This window comes from Phyllopteryx taeniolatus, chromosome 18 (genome assembly GCF_024500385.1).
Source record: "Phyllopteryx taeniolatus isolate TA_2022b chromosome 18, UOR_Ptae_1.2, whole genome shotgun sequence".
In the NCBI taxonomy this organism is placed as follows: domain Eukaryota; kingdom Metazoa; phylum Chordata; class Actinopteri; order Syngnathiformes; family Syngnathidae; genus Phyllopteryx; species Phyllopteryx taeniolatus.
In genome coordinates, this window is record NC_084519.1 from 13,860,438 (window position 1) to 13,877,918 (window position 17,481).

At 42.0% G+C, this 17,481-nt stretch overlaps 2 protein-coding genes across 3 annotated transcripts; one reads left to right on the top strand and one right to left on the bottom strand.

Annotated features, from left to right (window-relative positions):
• Positions 1 to 182: 182 nt before the first annotated feature.
• vps18 (VPS18 core subunit of CORVET and HOPS complexes) lies at positions 183 to 8,234 on the bottom strand. 2 transcript variants are annotated; one of them, XM_061753652.1, is made up of 9 exons: positions 7,680 to 8,234; positions 7,447 to 7,588; positions 7,160 to 7,251; positions 5,677 to 5,927; positions 4,452 to 4,805; positions 2,555 to 3,826; positions 2,025 to 2,234; positions 893 to 1,129; positions 183 to 820 (listed from the first exon to the last, which is right to left on the bottom strand). In XM_061753652.1, exons 1-9 carry the CDS (start codon positions 7,780 to 7,782, stop codon positions 530 to 532), a joined length of 2,952 nt encoding a protein of 983 aa, XP_061609636.1. In that variant the 5' UTR covers positions 7,783 to 8,234; the 3' UTR covers positions 183 to 529. The 2 variants fall into 2 exon arrangements, with proteins under 2 accessions (XP_061609636.1, XP_061609637.1); XM_061753653.1 differs by lacking the exons at positions 7,160 to 7,251; positions 7,680 to 8,234 and having other exon boundaries at positions 7,447 to 7,584.
• Positions 8,235 to 8,293: 59 nt separating this feature from the next.
• Positions 8,294 to 13,630, top strand: rhov (ras homolog family member V). Its single transcript, XM_061753655.1, has 3 exons — positions 8,294 to 8,682; positions 9,309 to 9,367; positions 10,388 to 13,630. Exons 1-3 carry the CDS (start codon positions 8,475 to 8,477, stop codon positions 10,832 to 10,834), a joined length of 714 nt encoding a protein of 237 aa, XP_061609639.1. The 5' UTR covers positions 8,294 to 8,474; the 3' UTR covers positions 10,835 to 13,630.
• The last annotated feature ends 3,851 nt before the right edge of the window (positions 13,631 to 17,481 follow it).

Consider the following 17,481-nt stretch of genomic DNA (forward strand, 5'->3'; position numbering starts at 1 on the left):
TATCAACTTTTGATAATATACAAAATGTAATTGTTTTCAGTACTTCATACTTCAATTTTGCATATAAAGTTTTTCATTTTATACACGTTTTTACTTCTATATTTATTTTTGCATGCTCATTTATTATTTAAACAAAAAATGTTATGAAAATGAAGGACAAGCCAAGAGCCACTGACAAAGTATTCATTTAATGTGGTTTATTCTTCTTCTATCGTTTTGTTAAGACAGAAATGGAACAGGAAATATTAACCATTGGACATTTAAGTGAGGCTATGTACAAAAGAACATAATATGGCAATAATGCATATTTACTTCAAAATTTGGAACTTTTCATTGAGATGTGTGAATGTGTTGGGAACTGTAACATGACTTTACATAGTCTTATGTCATTCAGAAGTGAAAAAATATTCTAAATTGGCTTCCAAAAGAAAAAGATGACACTATTCTCAGTAGTGGTCACGGGATCAGGAACTAACAGGCAACCGGGCAAATGTCTCAATCTGCTAAATCCAACCCAAGTCTGTCACTTTCACAACCAGCTGGATTTATCCTCCTCAAACTTCAGTGGATCGATGAAGGGTTTATCCACGGACCTGATCATCAGCTCACCGCAGTACACACACTCTGACGCGACTATGTCATCCAGATCAGATTTCATCTGCTCGTGACTGGCGGCACCCTTGCCGAGGTTGGCCGCGTCGCCCTCCTCGTTGGGTGCAGGCCGGTGTCGCGACTTGGACGCCTGCGCGGAGGCCGAGAGCTTCTTCTGCAGCTCGTCCAGGCGACTCTGCTTGTAGGCAGACAGGTGCGGAGTCACTTCCTATAGGGTGAAAAATGTCAAAATATATAATCCAAATAAATGCTCCTCCTGATCGTATGTTGTGCAGCATACCTGCAAGAGGCAGTCGGAGTGGAACATGTGTCCACACAGGAACAAATAAAAAGGCCTGTTGAGCAGCGGAAAGTCACAGGCCGAACACTTGTCCTGGGAGTCCAACACGCCGTACTTGTTCCGCATTTCCTGGATATCCTCTCGGATGCGTTTGGCGCTCTCGGTGGCCTCCTCCATTTCCTGCTTTAGCTCCTCGATGTGCTTGTTGTACTCCTCCAGGGAGCTGCAGATGGCCTCCTGAAAGCCTCAAACAGACCATGAGGTAAGCTAACATTTTAAAGCAGTGTTTCCAAAACTGTATTGTGGCAAGGCACATATTTGATATAAAGACAAACAAAAAAAAATCTAATGGCGCACCACCAAACAAAAAATATCACCAAAAAGAATATGAGACCAATACAGTAATTAATTAATTAGAATGTAAAGAATTAAACATAATTTGCTAGAATCTAATGGACAATGTGTTGCTCCTTTCTGTGTCCGCACCTTAGCCACCTGGGGGCAGTATAATACAGCCATACAGATATACATAGAGACGGTCACGCCTCAGTAAACCACTGTTATATTAGTTATTCTTTTTAGAGGAATCCGAACATATGCCTGAGTATTGACATATTACTTGTCTTCATGTGTTGCTCGACCCTTTGTGTTAATGTCTGTTGCTGAACCGCAACACCATCGCTATTCTTTAGCTCAACACTTTCCTAAGGCAAAGCTATGTGGTTGTTTCAAATACGTTTTTAAATTCATTGTTTTACGTTAAGTTTGACAGTAGACAAACTGAAAGTGGTAATAAACAGCTTCAAGCCTCTATTTTGAAGAAATATCCACCACCTGCAGAAGTATTACTTGTTGTGAAGTGAGTTGAGTTCATTGCAGTGCTTGTATCTCAAATCTTTGCTCACAAGTGAAAGCCCCCCTCCCCCAAAATAAATTGTCCAAACAACAGCTCGTATCTTGAAAAACTCATAAGTGAGGTCACTTGTATCTTAAAGCACCACTCTATACTGTAAAAAAACAACAACAAAAAAACATGAACATGATCGCTTGAAAAGAACGTAATATATCCGGAGTGCAGATGGACAACACTTTACTCTAAAATGGCACAAAAACAGTCATGGTGGAAACCAACCTTAAAGTGGTCGATGGTGACAAAGTCGGGAAAGAAAGGCAGGATGTCCTCAATCTTGAGCAGGTCGCAGCTGGACAAGCAATTCATGGCCTTCTTCACGTCCTTCTCCTCCTGCACCACATGGCGGGCGATCTTCAACCACAGCTTCTTCCGCAGCTCCTCGTCATCCTCGGGCAGGTCTGCGCAACTCTTGGCCAAATCCACATCCACCTGTGGGAAAGGTGTTATGTGATGTAGTACGTAAAAACAAAAAAATATATATATTTTTTTCATGTTGATAAAATACTACGAATTTCATGGACGCCAACAACATTGCTTATGGAACTCTAAGAGTTGTTCAACAAAGGAATCAAGTTATAATGAGATCAGGTCAAATTAAGTATCTTTTCAATGCTGTTGAATGGATGAGAAAAAAAATGTCATAACTTCATCATCCCCCAAAAATATTTCACTAAGGCAGCACAAATGTAAGTGACGTACTGTGTGAACACCAAATATCTTAAACGGTACACTGTACTGACTTGACTTACTTGCAAGGCGAGATCCACCGCCTCCTCGTACAGCTCCATAATCCTGTACACCAGCACGCAGGCGCGCAGGTAGCCGTGTTCGGCGCACAGCCTGAGCGCGTACTTCAGGTCGTAGTGGATCTCCGAGGCATACGTGCCCGCCTCCTCCAGGTAGAGCAGCAGCGAGTCGGGCTTGTACTTGGCGTATAGTGACAGCAGGTAGTTGTGGATGGCCTCCTCAGTGACGCGCAGTTCGTGCACACAAAACTCCATGTAGCGCACCGTCTCGTTGATCTGCTGGCTGCTTCCCATGTGGCTGTAGTTCATCAGCGCCGGGATGAGCTTCTTGGGGTCCAGGCGCTTGCCCATTTGGATCCAAGCGTCCACCACCCTCACAGGGATGTGCTGCATGAGCACCGGGGAGAACTTGTAGAAAAGCTTCTCGTCGCAGTGCTTGGAGAGCACATCCAGGGCGGCGCGATAGTCGTCGTGCTGGCAGTAGTGCGACACCACCCTCTCGTAGTCCTGCATGACTACTGAGAAGTACACCATGTCGTCCACGTTGCCGTGACTGGCCAGAAGGTCGTAGATGGTGCTGCGGTTGTTGTAGAGGCACTCGCGGTGCTTGGAGGTGTTCAGGAAGTTGCGGAACTCGTCGCGGGTGTCCCGGAAGAGGGCGCCCGCCTTGCTGTCGTCCTTGTCCTCCAGCTTTCCCAGTCGGTTCAAGTAGAGCTCGGCCAGCCAGGTGACGAGCAAGGTGATTTGCGTCCTCTCGCTCGCCTTCAGATTGGACAGCTTCTTCAGCAAAAACTCCTTCAGGGCCTCTTCTTGCTTGGCCTCGATGAACTTGAGAGCGATCTCCTCGAAGTAGTTCTGAGTCAGGGCGTAACACTTGGCGCTCTCCAGGTAGCGCTTGTTCTGGAAGCAGTGCTCGGCCTCCTTGGCCAGGACCATGTCCATGCACTCGGGACGCTCGCGGCAGTACTCCTTGGCCAGGTCGAACTTGTTCATGCTCATGTACATCTGCCACACGTCGCGGGACTCGCGCTGAATGTGGTAGCGGAACACGGCCCGCTCCGTGTAGATCCACACCAGGCCGCCCGACGGGTCCTTGATCATCCTCTTGAGGGGGCCGAACTTGTCCGGGAAGACGTCTTCGTAAACCACCTGGCCGTTCAGCGTGCAGATCGTCTTGACCCGGTCGTGCAGCAACAGCAGGAAGTGGAACTGGGTCAGCACGATGGATATGGGCTTGTTGAACGACAGGTCGATGTCGGCCGTGTACTCCCACACCTGATGGACACAACATGAAAGTAGTAGTCGTTTATGAATGAGCTAATTTAGTGCAACATCTAAGGTTGTACTGACGATTGGGCCATGTATTTCATATACAAACATAGAGGACCACCATAAAGACCAGAAAAGCTGCCAAAATGTTGTTAAAAGAAAAAAAAAAAAAAAAAAAAAAGACTTTAAAAAAATTTGCAGTTTAAAATAAAACTAATGTAAAAACAACATAAATTGTGGTTTTAAATCAAACCGGTTGAGAAGAGCATCGGCGACTGTGGGGTCTCCTTTCCCACATGCGAGGGCATTAGAGTAAGTAAGTATACTGTTAAAAAAAAAAAAACACTTAAAAAAAAACATTTTCATGAAACTCTAGCCATTGTAAAAATAATGCAATTTTAAGTAACAACTGAAAATAAGTCGAGGTCAAACCAAAACTTAACTTTAATGACAATTTTTGATAGTCTTACTGCTTCAGTGCGAGTCTGCTTACGTCACATACCGTTGCATCTTCTTTCTCATGTCACATTCTTTTGAAGCCAAAGAAAACAACACAAAATACACATGCAGAGTCCTTTGAGGCACTATGCATTGAGAGGTTCAAACTGTGGGAGGTGGCTGTAAATATTACCTGCACATCGCTCAGGAGGGAGTCAGGTCTGACGTAGTCCAGCTGCCCGTAGAGCACCCCGTTGCCCATCATCCAGGCGAAAGCCTTGGGAGAGGTACGGAGCTTGGACGTGTAGAAGGTGATCTCGCTGTAGCCCATGTTGGCTGGGAACTCCTGAAAGCTAGGAAGCAGGTCCTGGTTCTGTGTGAAGATGGAGCTGAAGCCCTGCTGCTCCGTGCCCTCGGCCACCTTGCCCACAAACTGGAAGAGGCGCTTGCGGGTGGTGGCGATGATGAAGTACTTGTTTTCCAGGCCACGCTCCACCTCCAGGCAGCACACTGGCGCCGGCCTTCCGTCTTCCTCCAGAGAGTGGACCTGGAAGAATATTACGGTCAACCCCTGCCATCGACCATTTCATAAGCTTTGTAAACAACAGGCGTCAGGATACTTCCCGGTGTCAGGAAAGTGATGGACTACCTCTGACCTGAACGATCACAAAAAGTTATTTTGTTAGGGTTTGCGGAGCCAGATATATCCCTAAGGTTTTTTTTTTTTTTTCTTCAATTCCTTTCCATAAAAATCCAAATGAATCCAACAGAACGTGTGGTGTGTTCAGTGTACGTAATACAGTTCTATATTTTGCCATTTGAATATTTGTTGTTCCCACAGAGCGGAGATAATCTATGCCTGTGAGTAATGTTGTATGCTTTGTTTGTATGTGTTGCTGGTCCATACGTCTTAAAGTAGTAGTTTTTTATAATTCCCATAAAACCTATGCTAATTTCCATTAGCTTGTCTGTAGGGTTTCACATTAAATGTTAGCATTAAACTATCCGTCTTTCAATAGACAAAATTATATGGTTTAATTCAACATATCGGTGTTCAAATAAAAACATTTATTTTCATTTTACGTGTCAGTTTTACAGTAAATTCAGAAAGTCAAAGAACCAGCTTGAAGCAAGCATGCTTTGCCTCTTATTTGGAGAGCTGTGAATACGAGTGAGAAAAGGCGCTAGGCATTACTTTAATCCTGTGTTTTAAAAAGTTTAAATGTGTTTAAAGCATGTGGGAGGGTTAAACCTAGATTAGAATTTTTTTTTTTATATGGTCTCTATATATCATTGCGTTTCACCTGTCGCGGGTGGTTCTGGAATGTATCCCTCGCAATATAAGAGAGTTTACTGTATTTATTTACAACAACCTATTATGTACTGTATGTAGCGCAAACACACTCATGGAGACGCACTTGTCTGAAGTACTGGTCCGGGTTGGTGTTGAAGAGGCTCCCCTCGGTGGCGGAGATCTCGGCCTCGAAGATGATGCCTTGGCCAGTGCCGACCAGGATGGGTCCCGTGCTGGTCTCGTTGCATAGCAGCTTGTTCCAGCCCACGCTCTCCACTAGGTGGCCCCGCCAGCGAGACAGACTGCGCACCTTCTGCGTGTTCCTGTTCAGGTACAAACACTCACTGGTGCTCATGCTGATTAGCAAGTGAGAGCCTGAAAAGAGACAGAGAAAGTCTGCTCATTTCCTTCCCCATAGTCCACAGTATGTTAATATTGTTACTCATTTCAACCTATGAGTGTAAACCTTTATTTAATACTTAGTCACTTTAAATTTATTGTTTCAAACTTTTATGTAAATATACTACAGAGTAAAAAAAAAAATAGCAGGAGAAGACGACAATATTAACCTCATCATGAAAAAAACATCATGAGTAAAATTGTACACCAAAAGTCTCAATTCTACTAGAAATGAGTAAAACTTTATTATGAGAAAAACATTGCAATGTTGCAAGAATAAAATAAAGAATACAGTTGGAATTTTACAATAAAAAGATGTAATTTTATGAGATTTTTCTTGTACCTTTTTCTCAATTAAGGTTGTAATTTCTTAAATACTACAAGGGTCAGAACACCTTTTTTTGTTTTAAGAAAAAAGTTGTAATTTTAAGAGAAATCTGAAAGGTTTGAGGCACAAAATCTCAATTTTACAATAATAGAGAAATGTACTTTTACACACTCAAAGAATGAGAAACTCAAAAAAGTGTAACTATGAGATTTTTTTTATTATTTTCAGAGAATAAAATCTGAATACTGCAAGAAGAAAGTCACACTTTTAAAAGACTAAATTGCATATTTTTGTGGGATTATTCAATCAACCAGAATTTTTTAACCCAAATATTAATTTTAGAAGAAAAAGAATTTTTTCTGTGATACAAGGTTGCATTATTACAAGAATGGTATTATAAGAAATCAGTTGTACTTTTACAAACTCAAAGAACAAGAATCTTAGAAAAAGGGTAATTTTACAACCCAAAAAAATGATAGGAGAATAAAAAAAACTATGAGAAAAACATACTTCTGGCAGATTACATCGCATAATTTCTTGAGTTGATCTGGTCATGAACCAGAAATGTTTTTAGCAAAAACTTATATTACCCAATTAATATAGCCTCAAACAGTTGCTTTTATGTGGAACAGCCATACTTTAAAAATCTAACTTGATTCTCTTAATATTACAGCTTTATTCTTGAAACATTTCAACTTAAAATATGTATTTTTTCCTGCTGGTCTCAGTTAACGAAAAGTCTTAAAACTTGTGTACATGTACATCCGGTGTTGGAAGGCCACACAAGTACGCTAACCTGCCCTAAAGAAAGCAAGCCAGTATACTGGCTATACGATGACAAGTACACCATTTTATGGGGGTGGTCAAGTGATTTCCTTACCCGTGGGATCAAGGAAGAGTTTGTACACTTTACTATCGTCTTTCCTTCCAAGCTCAATCTGATTGGGCTGATCAGGTTTAGCCAAATCAATTCTGCAAAGACCCAAAAGAAACATGCAAACATTTCTATCAGCCTCTTTCATCTCCCAACAACTCCTCTGTAAAGACCCCAATAAACATCTATCACTGGACTCATCACAGCTTGTCTGACTTTTCAACTAATCTAATCAGAAAGCAATGCACTCTCTAGCAGAGCATTTACAGTGGCCGTTTATGATTGCAATTTGCCTCAGCAGGGTGTCCTTCCCCAGACTCATGCATAGCTGATTGTTGCAGACAGCCAGCTGATTGATCCTCTCGGGCGGCGTAAAATCGATCCTCTGCTTGTTGAAAATGGGCTTTTCCTCCTCTAGTCGCACATTGACGAAGCCTTGGGTGGAGGGGGAGACATTGGATTGATCAAACAGCATTACCACGGACTCGACACCTTGGAATCACTCCCGGTTGCTTCCCCGGCTTACCCGAGTGCGTTATCCCGATGTTGGCGCTCGCCAGGCGGCTGTGCTGCGACGCGCTTTGCCTGCTGTTTTGCGAGTCCTCGTACTCGTCCAGTATTGAAGCCATATTTATGCGAAACTCGATTCCAAATCAAGTCAGTGAAGGATAAAGCTCAACGACTACAACATGACTATGCAACTAACCCCCGAGTTAGCAGGCAGCTAGCTGCCTTAAACGGACTCACCGAGTCTTTCTTCTTTCGTCTATTTTCAAGCATAACATTAGCATATTTCAGACCCTAGTGAGATAGGATAATTTTACATTAAACAGTCGTATTTTCGAAAATAGTTCGCTTCGACAGCGGTATGAATGAGGAGTAGCTCCATAGCTAGCCAGCAGCTAGCTCCCATAAAAAGGACTCACCGAGGCACTTCCTAGTTTCATTAGTAGACGTGTAACATTAATAGGATAAGATATTGAAACATTAACTCGCCGTATAATAGCTAATTTCGAAGCTGACTAGACAGCGACGTAAAAGAGGAGCGTGTCAGGTGACAGCCTTCATGTGATTATAGTTGACGCAGTGCTCCTTCCCGACATTGGGGGTCGCTGTCGAAACGACCGACGAACCAGCTTCCGCGTTTTACTCGGTGGGCGTGGTTATTCAAATTACAAGCTGTCTGAGCGTACTTTAATATTTAAAAAAAAAAAAAAAAAAACGCCCGTCTCTATCTAGTCGGACCGCAGAAGCCGGCAAAGACACCCTATGGTAAGAGTCGCGACCGGGCGGTGAGAAAGCAAAGAGTCCGCAGCCCGACATGCCACCTCACATGGAGGAATACTTTGACCACGAGTCCCGCGTGCCCTCTGCTTACGGGCTGACCCGGGATGACGAGCTGGAGCCGGGCGTCATCAGCTGCATGCTGGTGGGCGACGGCGCCGTGGGCAAGACCAGCATGATCGTCAGCTACACCTCCAACGGATACCCGGTGGACTACAAGCAGACCGGCTTTGACGTCTTCTCCGGTAAGATCGTTTTCTTTATTCAAATGAACTCACTCATGTGGGAAATAGTGTGTATAACTATTTTTTTGTCATGATTTTTTTCCGCATACCATAAATAGATTTTCTTTTTTGCTATTTATTTTATTAAGAAAAACAAAAATACAGTATAATGTGAATTAATTATACTTTTTAAATGCATTTAAACAAGCAATATAAAATATGTCAAACAGTAATGGAACATGTTACATGAGAGATGTGGATGGAACAAATAAAATGATAAAAGTACTTTGATCAATAAAAAAAAAACTTGTATCCTTGATGTGTAATGTAAATGTAATTTAAGAATACAAAATCAACATTTATTTTTTAGTATTGCTCATAATTAATCAATTAATAAGTAACAAAATGTTAGCGAGTAACACCTTTTTTTTTTGTTTTACAAAAAATTATTTATTTTTTTGTGAGTCTGTTAAAGTCGACCAAGACATATTTCCATTTAGGAATAATAATAATAAAATAATCATCACACAAGACATTTGTTCTTATTTTCACAGGAACATGTAACATCCTTCAAGGAAAAACAATTCTTTTCATTTACTGGTTTCATATTCTGCATAATTGTAAATCACGTCATTTGTTTCCAACAGGTCAGGTCCAAGTGGATGGATCTCCAGTCAGAGTTCAGCTGGTGGACACTGCAGGACAGGTATGACGAAGACAAAATGTTACTTCAATATTTTTTCATAAAATAATGTTCTTTGTTTGTCTCAAAAAATTAATAAGTTTCCTTACGGGATTTATCAGTAGTCAATATTCAGATTATTATGATAGTTATTAGTACATAAATGGTGAATATGATACCTTGTTCATACCTTCATACTACCTGGTACTATGAATTTATATCGATATTGTTCATTTCATTTCCTGGGGTGTGTATCTATCGCAAAAATCTTGGACTCATCACGTCGCACTTTGCTGCTAACAATTTCCCCTTTGCGTGACAACAACAGCTACAGCGGTGGGGGCTGATGACTTTTGCACATTTTTAAGCTGCAGTGATTCTCAAACTGGGGTCTGTGCACAAATTAGTAATCAAATTAAGTCGTATCACTTTTTTTTAAAGTACATAACTAAATTTGGGGAACTGCATGACAATAAAACAAACCTAATAAACCAATTAACTCATTCACTGCCATTGACGGCTGTTGAATTCAAATATCCATGTTAACATGGATGCCTGGCAGTGAATTAATTAAGGAATGATAAGTTCGGATATGATATTACATACATCTGACAAAATGCTGTTGCTCGCCTCTTAACTGGAACACGTAAGAGGGAGCACTCCTCTTCTGGCCTCCCTCCACTGGCAGCCTGTGCACTTTAGAATCCATTTTACGATTCTACTTGTCTTCAAATTTCTAAAAGCCCTCCCCCGCCTTACCTCGCTGAGCTGCTCCAGCCCTACACCCCTTCCTGTGGACCTTCACCTCTTGCGTGGTGTTTGGAACATATCCTATGCGATAAATGGAAACGGGTTCATTGTGCACAGTACATGGTAGTAATGTTGAATTTGGTTTATAAGGGATTATAAGGGGGTTCTTGTCATAAAACCTCCTCTGTAAGAAGTCCCTGGACCCAAACATTTTGAGAACCCCTGCTGTTGGTCATCTTTTGTTGTTTATGTTTGATGACAGTGCCACTGACTCACATCCTGGGTGCCTTTCAGGAGGAGTTTGATAAGTTTCGGTCCCTGCCTTACTCACACACGGACGTCTTCCTGCTGTGCTTCAGCATGGTCAACCCCGCCTCCTTCCACAACATCACCAAGAAGTGGGTGCCCGAGATCCGCGCCTGCAACTCCACCTCGCCCATCGTCCTGGTGGGCACGCAGTCGGACCTCCTGCTGGACGTCAACGTGCTCATCGGCTTGGATCGCAACAGCGTCAAGCCAGTGGCCAGCTCGCGGGCGCGAGGCTTGGCGGACAAGATCCGGGCGGCGGATTACGTGGAGTGCTCATCGCTCACGCAGAAGAACCTAAAGGAAGCGTTCGACGCCGCCATCTTTGCCGCCATCAAGAACAAGGCGCGGCAGGCCAAGAAAAGGCGGTCGTCGGACAGGCGCACCAAGGCCTTCTCCAGATGCAGCTGGAAGAAGTTCTTCTGCTTTGTCTGAGCTGACCGGGACTGGCGACCCTCTGGGTTGTGGACACAAATTCTCAATTTATGCGCAGCTTTGGTCTGTGAAAGATTCTGCGTGGAAGTGACGTTCAGGAAATAGAATCAGGAGACGGTTTTGGAGTCCCATCGAGGACTGTAGTCTTGTTTACGAACACTTTACGTCGGAATACGCAGCTACGTGAACCACTACGCTGCCAGTGGTTCTTCTGGGTAATCTGTTACATTGGAAAATGGGTAAATAAGTTACCTAGCTGCAAATTGATACTATCGCAAAAGCCCTGAAAAGGCAGTATGGAAAGTTGTTAGAGCATTTATTCAATATCCTGGATATCCATCTTTAAGATCCATGTACTAGTACGCTCGCTGTCCTCACTTGTAAAATAGTATGTAGTCACATTATAAAATTCTACAAGTCTTCCTCTTAGTCAGAAACCAGGTACTAGTAAGGGCACAGATGTCAACTAGTGCACAGTTTTGTCTCACTAGCAACATGTCCTACTAGCATGCAAAAATGTCATAAAATTGTGGAAAAACATAAGACAGTCAGTTTACTCGTACTTTATTTCAAATATTGAATCATCTTACTAGTGAGGACAAAGAGCATGAGTGATATTGAATAAATGCTCAAACGGCTTTCCATCGGTATGCGTTGTAGGTGTTTACATCTTAACTAAGTGTGGTTTCAGATGGACTAACCGTGAACAACGAAGTTGTATTCCTACGTTGGCGAGGTAACACAAATTTGTACGCAAGTCGGAAAGGTCTAAGCATACACTGACGTATGCTAGTGCAGTAGTAAAGTCATAATTACAGTAGATCTATGCATGAAAAAACTTCTAGGATCATGCGAAGTTTGATGAAATCTGATCTTTTTTGGTAGTACAGGGAGTCCTCAGTTTATGACAAGAGTTTCGTTACTACGGCTAGCCTGAATTTGGTCGTAAGTCGGAACGTGCCATAGTCTATCATTAACACAGAAGTTATAATTACAGTAAATATTTACGTGGAAAAAAAAAAAAACACTCCCAGCCCCAATGAAGTCCAATGAAAAACAGTAAGTATGGCAGGAACTCAGCGTGCCTTCTTGCATGACCACATATTCATACGCTACCAAGCAAACTAGTTCATCGCATGACATTTGAAACCTCGTATGTCGGCTACCGTCTTAAACCGCGAATCCCTTATGATTTCCACGCACCCCATGTAAATGTACCGATGTTCGGTCATTGTGTTGAACAGGGACAAGATGCAAATGACATTTGCATGCTCGTATGTATGTGTGGTGCGACAGAAGAGGGCGTGAAGGCCAGTTTCAGCACACGAGCATCAAAAAGCGCTGCTCTCCTGTTTTTGTTTTGAACGCATTACCCACTGCGTCGGGTTGCGGTGCATAAGGAGAAGTGCTACATTCTTGCCTGAGTGCTAATGGACGCTGCCCTGACTGGTTTTTGTGCCTTAATTACATGACGGTGACTTTTTGCAATGTTGCGAAAAGGAACGCATGTACTGCATTGCTAGTTTGAAGAACAGGAAAGCGGTTACAGGAGGGCAGTCAGCTTTGACTTTCAGCCCTCCCGATGACAATCAGCCTAGATCCTCTAGATCAGGGTTGTCAGACACATTTTTTGTCGCAGGCCACTACATAGGTAAGGTTACCCCCAGAGGGCCTTTAACTGGGAAAACCATGTAAATGTATAATAGCCTCATCATATTATTACATACATACAATTGTCCCTGCATTTGATTGGTTATTATATATTTTTAACAACAAACTAAACTCAGTCGTGGACAAAATGGCATGTAAATATAGTAGCTAAAAGGGGATTTGTGAAAAAATGCTTTGAATATCTATTAAAAGTGGATAATATTAGATTTATTTGGGCAAAATGAAATGGGCGAAACCATTTAATAAGAAATGTGAAGTAAACACACTTTTGAGTTTGACGCCTATGCAGATTGTACCGTCTCTCTTATAACTCAGTGTTTAACCAGAGACACATTTTAATATTTAAAAAGAATACATATTTTACCTTGTAAATTATCTTTCGTCCACTAAATCTAAAAAAACAACAACAAGGGTTCGATATGATTTATTATAAAGGAAATGAAATTTGAGCTTGTTAACACCACTCTTTTTCCATTTACCAACACACTGCCACAAAACCAGAAAAAGGACAGGAAGTACGGCATAAACTACCAGGGGTCCTCAGTTTACAACAGAGATGTGTTCTGAAAGGCGGGGACGTAACCAGACTTGCCATGCAAGTCGGAATGTGCCACAGTCTATCACTAACACAGTAGTAAAGTTATAATTCCAATATTTGTATTAAAAAAAAAATCTAGGCCATAAATATAAAACTTCGCAAACTGATAAACCCCCTTGTACTACAAAAATAACAAAAAAACAAGTTTTTTTGGTATGCAATTAATTTGCTCCACAAAATAAATTAAATGAATCAATACGGAGCCAGTGCCATCTAGTGGAACAGGTGGGGCACAGACCCGCTTGCCCCAAATACAAAAATAAGTCATATTTAGCTCTCCAGTGTAATAATAACCTTACGTGTATATATCATTGATCAGAACTGGATGTTTATTATGCTTCTTGTGGAAGTGGCCTGAATGTATTCTGTTTGTTCAAACAATTGTTGACACAAAAGTGGATTTTCTATGCAAACTTTTTTTTTTTGTATCACTTACATGCTAGTGTGCCTCTCTCTCCTCTAACCTGTGTGTCTTTTTATTTACATGTCAGAGTGACGTGACGCAAATAAATGAAGTGCAAATTACAGCCTCTGTGTAATGCATATTTTTAGACTGAACAATTCACAACCATCTGATAAGAGAAGCTGCTTTACATCCAGGGAAAACTTTTTCTTTTTGAAGGGGTGGGGGGGGACCACAGGAACTGAGGGAGTGAGTTCTGCTCTCCATAGGGAGTCCGCATAATCTCCGTCGGCTTTCCTGCGCTGTCTCCCACCCCCCAAGCATGTGATAATTAACCTGGAGCCTCCAGTTAGGCCCTGGTGAGGGCGTGAGCCTTTCTAATGCGTGACCAAACCATGCTGGGTCAGCTTTTTGTTATCGATTGTGTCAGTTGGAAAAGTCTCAAAATGAGCTCGAGAAGCATCCACGAGCCGCGGTGATTGACGATAATCCACAGTGAGAGAGTCTGTGTGTTTGTGAGGAAGCCTTGTCCACATAAGGCTGGAAAGGTGTGACGGGAAAAGTCATTAGAATACAATATGGGAGGTTTTGCCCACAAATGACTAAAAAGTATGGAGGAAAGTACTTTTTTTAAAATTATTATTATTTTTTTTATTCTAGTGCAGTGAACCCCGGTTTATCGCGGGGATAAATTCCAACCCTGCCAAATTCTAATCATTAAAAAAAAACAGCCAACAGGCCTCAAAAATTGTGAAAAATCAAGCCACTTTCTCCGCTCTCGAACGCTGCGGGCGCGTCCACTGAAAGTGCTGAAACCCCGCCCCAGATCAACTGTCAATCAAATACAATATCTACGACCTGTGAAAAATGGATGCTACCGCGTCTAGCTTTTCTCTTATGTCTACCCATAACTACATGTCTGAGCTGCAAAAATAAGCTTCTGGTGATTGGAACATATCCCACCAGGTCGTCATAGGTCTTTTCCATGCCGCGACAATGAGGCTCTCTAAAGCGGCCACACCAGTGGACTATGTGAAGGGAAGACGCATATTGGGGGGGCTGTAGGCATAGCTAGCTAGCTAACGTCTCAATTTCGCCAGATGACTGACAACGGACTCCAAAGTGTGTCACACACCCAAAAGATTTGGAAAACTGAAATGGTGAAAAACAGTTGACTGCTATATCTCCACAATTGAGTACTACACAGTTCTCAGTCGTTGGACCTTTAACTCGGTCATTTTAAAAAACAAATCCGCTCGGAGACGTGTTTTCCATTGGATTCCGGCTCTAGCAGTCATGGAAAGGTCACTGGGACAGAGACAGGTCAATAAAACATATTGGACCTGACAGCTCTCCAGAACATTTGCTGTGAACAGGTCAACCGAGGGGAGAGAAAAAACAACAATACGTCAGCGGTCTGTTCGTCATTAGAGCCGAGCATCCATCACTCGGTTACGAGGCAGCTCCTGTCTTTGAACGACTGCTACTACATAAGCCCCGAAATGAGATTCAAAGAGAAGCACTCGCACAAGTTTTTACTTATTTCGACCCTTCATCTACATTCAAATTGTTTTATTTTCAGTGTAAACTGGTTTAGACAAATATTAATGTTGCACTTTCCTAAAAAGAAAACATTTAAGCTGTTTTCTATTTTCAAATATGTTTTTTTTTTTAATATGATTGCATACATTCTTGTGTTTATGTGGGAATGGTTAATCCATTGGAGAATTTACAGCGAGCAGTTGAATTTTTAGTATGTTTATATCTGCTCCTGTTGAACCAAAAGACAAGCACAGTTATGTTTTATATTTGTTGCCTTCCTGTACCCAATTCCAACCAGACCATGACCTTAAAAGCAAGGTATGGACCAAACCATGATCGTTATTCATTTTTTCGTGATGCATTTGTTATTCACACCACTGTTCAACAGCTCATTTTGAAGACCCGTTTATGTTAGCAAACATGGTTCCATAACTTATCTGTCCAGTTGATCATTTTGGACTTGACAAGAACTGTTCTCCACATGGAACGTTTTGCCCAGAGGACACTTTGAAGTGTGGAAGCTGCTAATGATAAGGTGGATTATGTGAGGGATGGTCAGGGTTTACTTGAGGGTCAGCGCTGTGCTGAACCTCAGAGGGTCAAGACCAGCCATCAGACTCCTCTCCACAAATGCACTTCTTATTATTTATGAGGCTTTCCCCCCCGCCCCACTAAAGCCATTTTACAGTTTTCCATGCAAAACACAGATGCTTTGCCAAACATCAAAAGAGGACAAGTGTCACCTTCTGAATGATGTGTTTGTGCAAGCGAGAGGGCCTTATTGTTGTCGGACCAGTTTTAGGTTCTCAGAGACCCAGCTCAACTCTCTCTCCTTCTCATGGCTTAGTCATCGATTTCACTCACAAGAGGCTGGTTCTTTACCCAGCGTTTTCCAGGGTTTGCGTCAGGAGCAGTTCACCAAGTTTTCCCCTGGCGGTTGGCCAGTTTCACTCGAGTCAAAAGGTTGGCAGACGTGCCTGGAAATCAGCAGGTGCACCAACCATTTGTGGCAATTTCAAGGATTTTGTGCAACCAGAGACAACATTTTCTTATATTTATCAGTTTGTAGCATATTCTTTTCACCATTGCCTGTTTTCTTCTCCTTCATCCGCCGTTGTTTTGTGGCGTGTCTGTTTTTTCAAACAATTGTGAGGTTTGTCGTCTTTTGATGACGTACAGTATCTTTCTTTCCTTCCCTTGTTCTTTCCATTTTTCTTTGCATCTTTGCTTTCGTTTCTTCATTCCTTCCTTCCATCTTTCCTTCCTTTCACAGCATTCTTCCTTCCATTCTCCCTTGCTTCTTTCCTTCCTCTTATACCATCGTTCCTTCCTATCATCTATAAATTGCACCTACTTTGGGCCCACCTTGTATATACATAAATGATATGATGGAGGCACTGTTACTTCTATTGTTTAATGACTTCTCATTGTATTCCTTTCCGGCTTTTGTTTTGCAGGTATGTTGGTGTTCCCATCATTTCTCAAAAGCAAACTGTCAGTTTCGGTGTTGAGTCGCTGAGAAGCACCTGGAGGCAGCAACTTTTTTTTTTTTTTTTTTTTTTAAACTTTCCCCTTTGTCATCCGAGTCACTCACAATTGAGTAATGCACGTCTTTTATTTGGAGGTGTGAAGTACAACTGAGCCATTCAAAGGCACCATTGCTACCTGAACGTCGTCTATGACAAGCTTATACTTCACCTGCAGCCATCAAAGAGGTAAACGAAGGAGGACAGTCAATGACTGCAACAAAGTTCGCAGCCTCCTTTGACCGAAACACGCTAGCAAATTTCAATTCTCAGTAATGAAACCTCATTTCTGTTTGTTTTCTACCAGCTACATTATAAGAACCAACCTTAGGCATGATGATTAAATCATATTGGTCTATGTTGTTTACTGGACCAGTATTTGCAGTAAAATGACAAGTTAGTTAGTTGGTAGAGTTTGTCTGTCATGCAAAAAGTCCCGTCTGTCTTTTCCGCCGTGTGCCATAGTCTTGATGAACCAGGAAGTTGCCTGCTACGCTAACAAATTGACGGACAAACATACAAATACTGTATGATGCGACTGTCCATGAACCAGGAAGTATCCTGCTAGCTAACAACTGGAAAGCTAAACAAACACAAACATGTTACTACGCAATTTTAACTTTTCTTTTTATTCGCAGAATATATTTTTCTCTTTTTGATAGTTGAGTTATAGTTGAGCCATCTTACATCATTGTCTACGGACCAGGAAGTACCCTGCTATCTGACAAATGGACAGCTAAAAAAAGAAAACTACAAATGTATCTACACATTTTTTCCCACTTTTAAAAGTGCAATTTATTTCAGTTACACTACAACCAAGAATGCCACAACGAGTCCCATCGGTTTGTTCCGCATTCTGTTATTTTCCTAAAACCAGGAAGTACCCAGTTAGCTAAAGGGGGGGGGT

Bases quoted from the DNA above. Each gene is read 5' to 3' on its own strand.
- rhov (XM_061753655.1), top strand. From the start codon at position 8,475: ATGCCACCTCACATGGAGGAATACTTTGACCACGAGTCCCGCGTGCCC. The intron at 8,683-9,308 runs GTAAGATCGTTT...TGTTTCCAACAG, and splicing joins CGGCTTTGACGTCTTCTCCG to GTCAGGTCCAAGTGGATGGA. The intron at 9,368-10,387 runs GTATGACGAAGA...GGTGCCTTTCAG, and splicing joins TGGTGGACACTGCAGGACAG to GAGGAGTTTGATAAGTTTCG.
- vps18 (XM_061753652.1), bottom strand. From the start codon at position 7,782: ATGGCTTCAATACTGGACGAGTACGAGGACTCGCAAAACAGCAGGCAA. The intron at 7,589-7,679 runs GTAAGCCGGGGA...CCTCCACCCAAG, and splicing joins CATCGGGATAACGCACTCGG to GCTTCGTCAATGTGCGACTA. The intron at 7,252-7,446 runs GCAAATTGCAAT...GGGTCTTTGCAG, and splicing joins GGGAAGGACACCCTGCTGAG to AATTGATTTGGCTAAACCTG.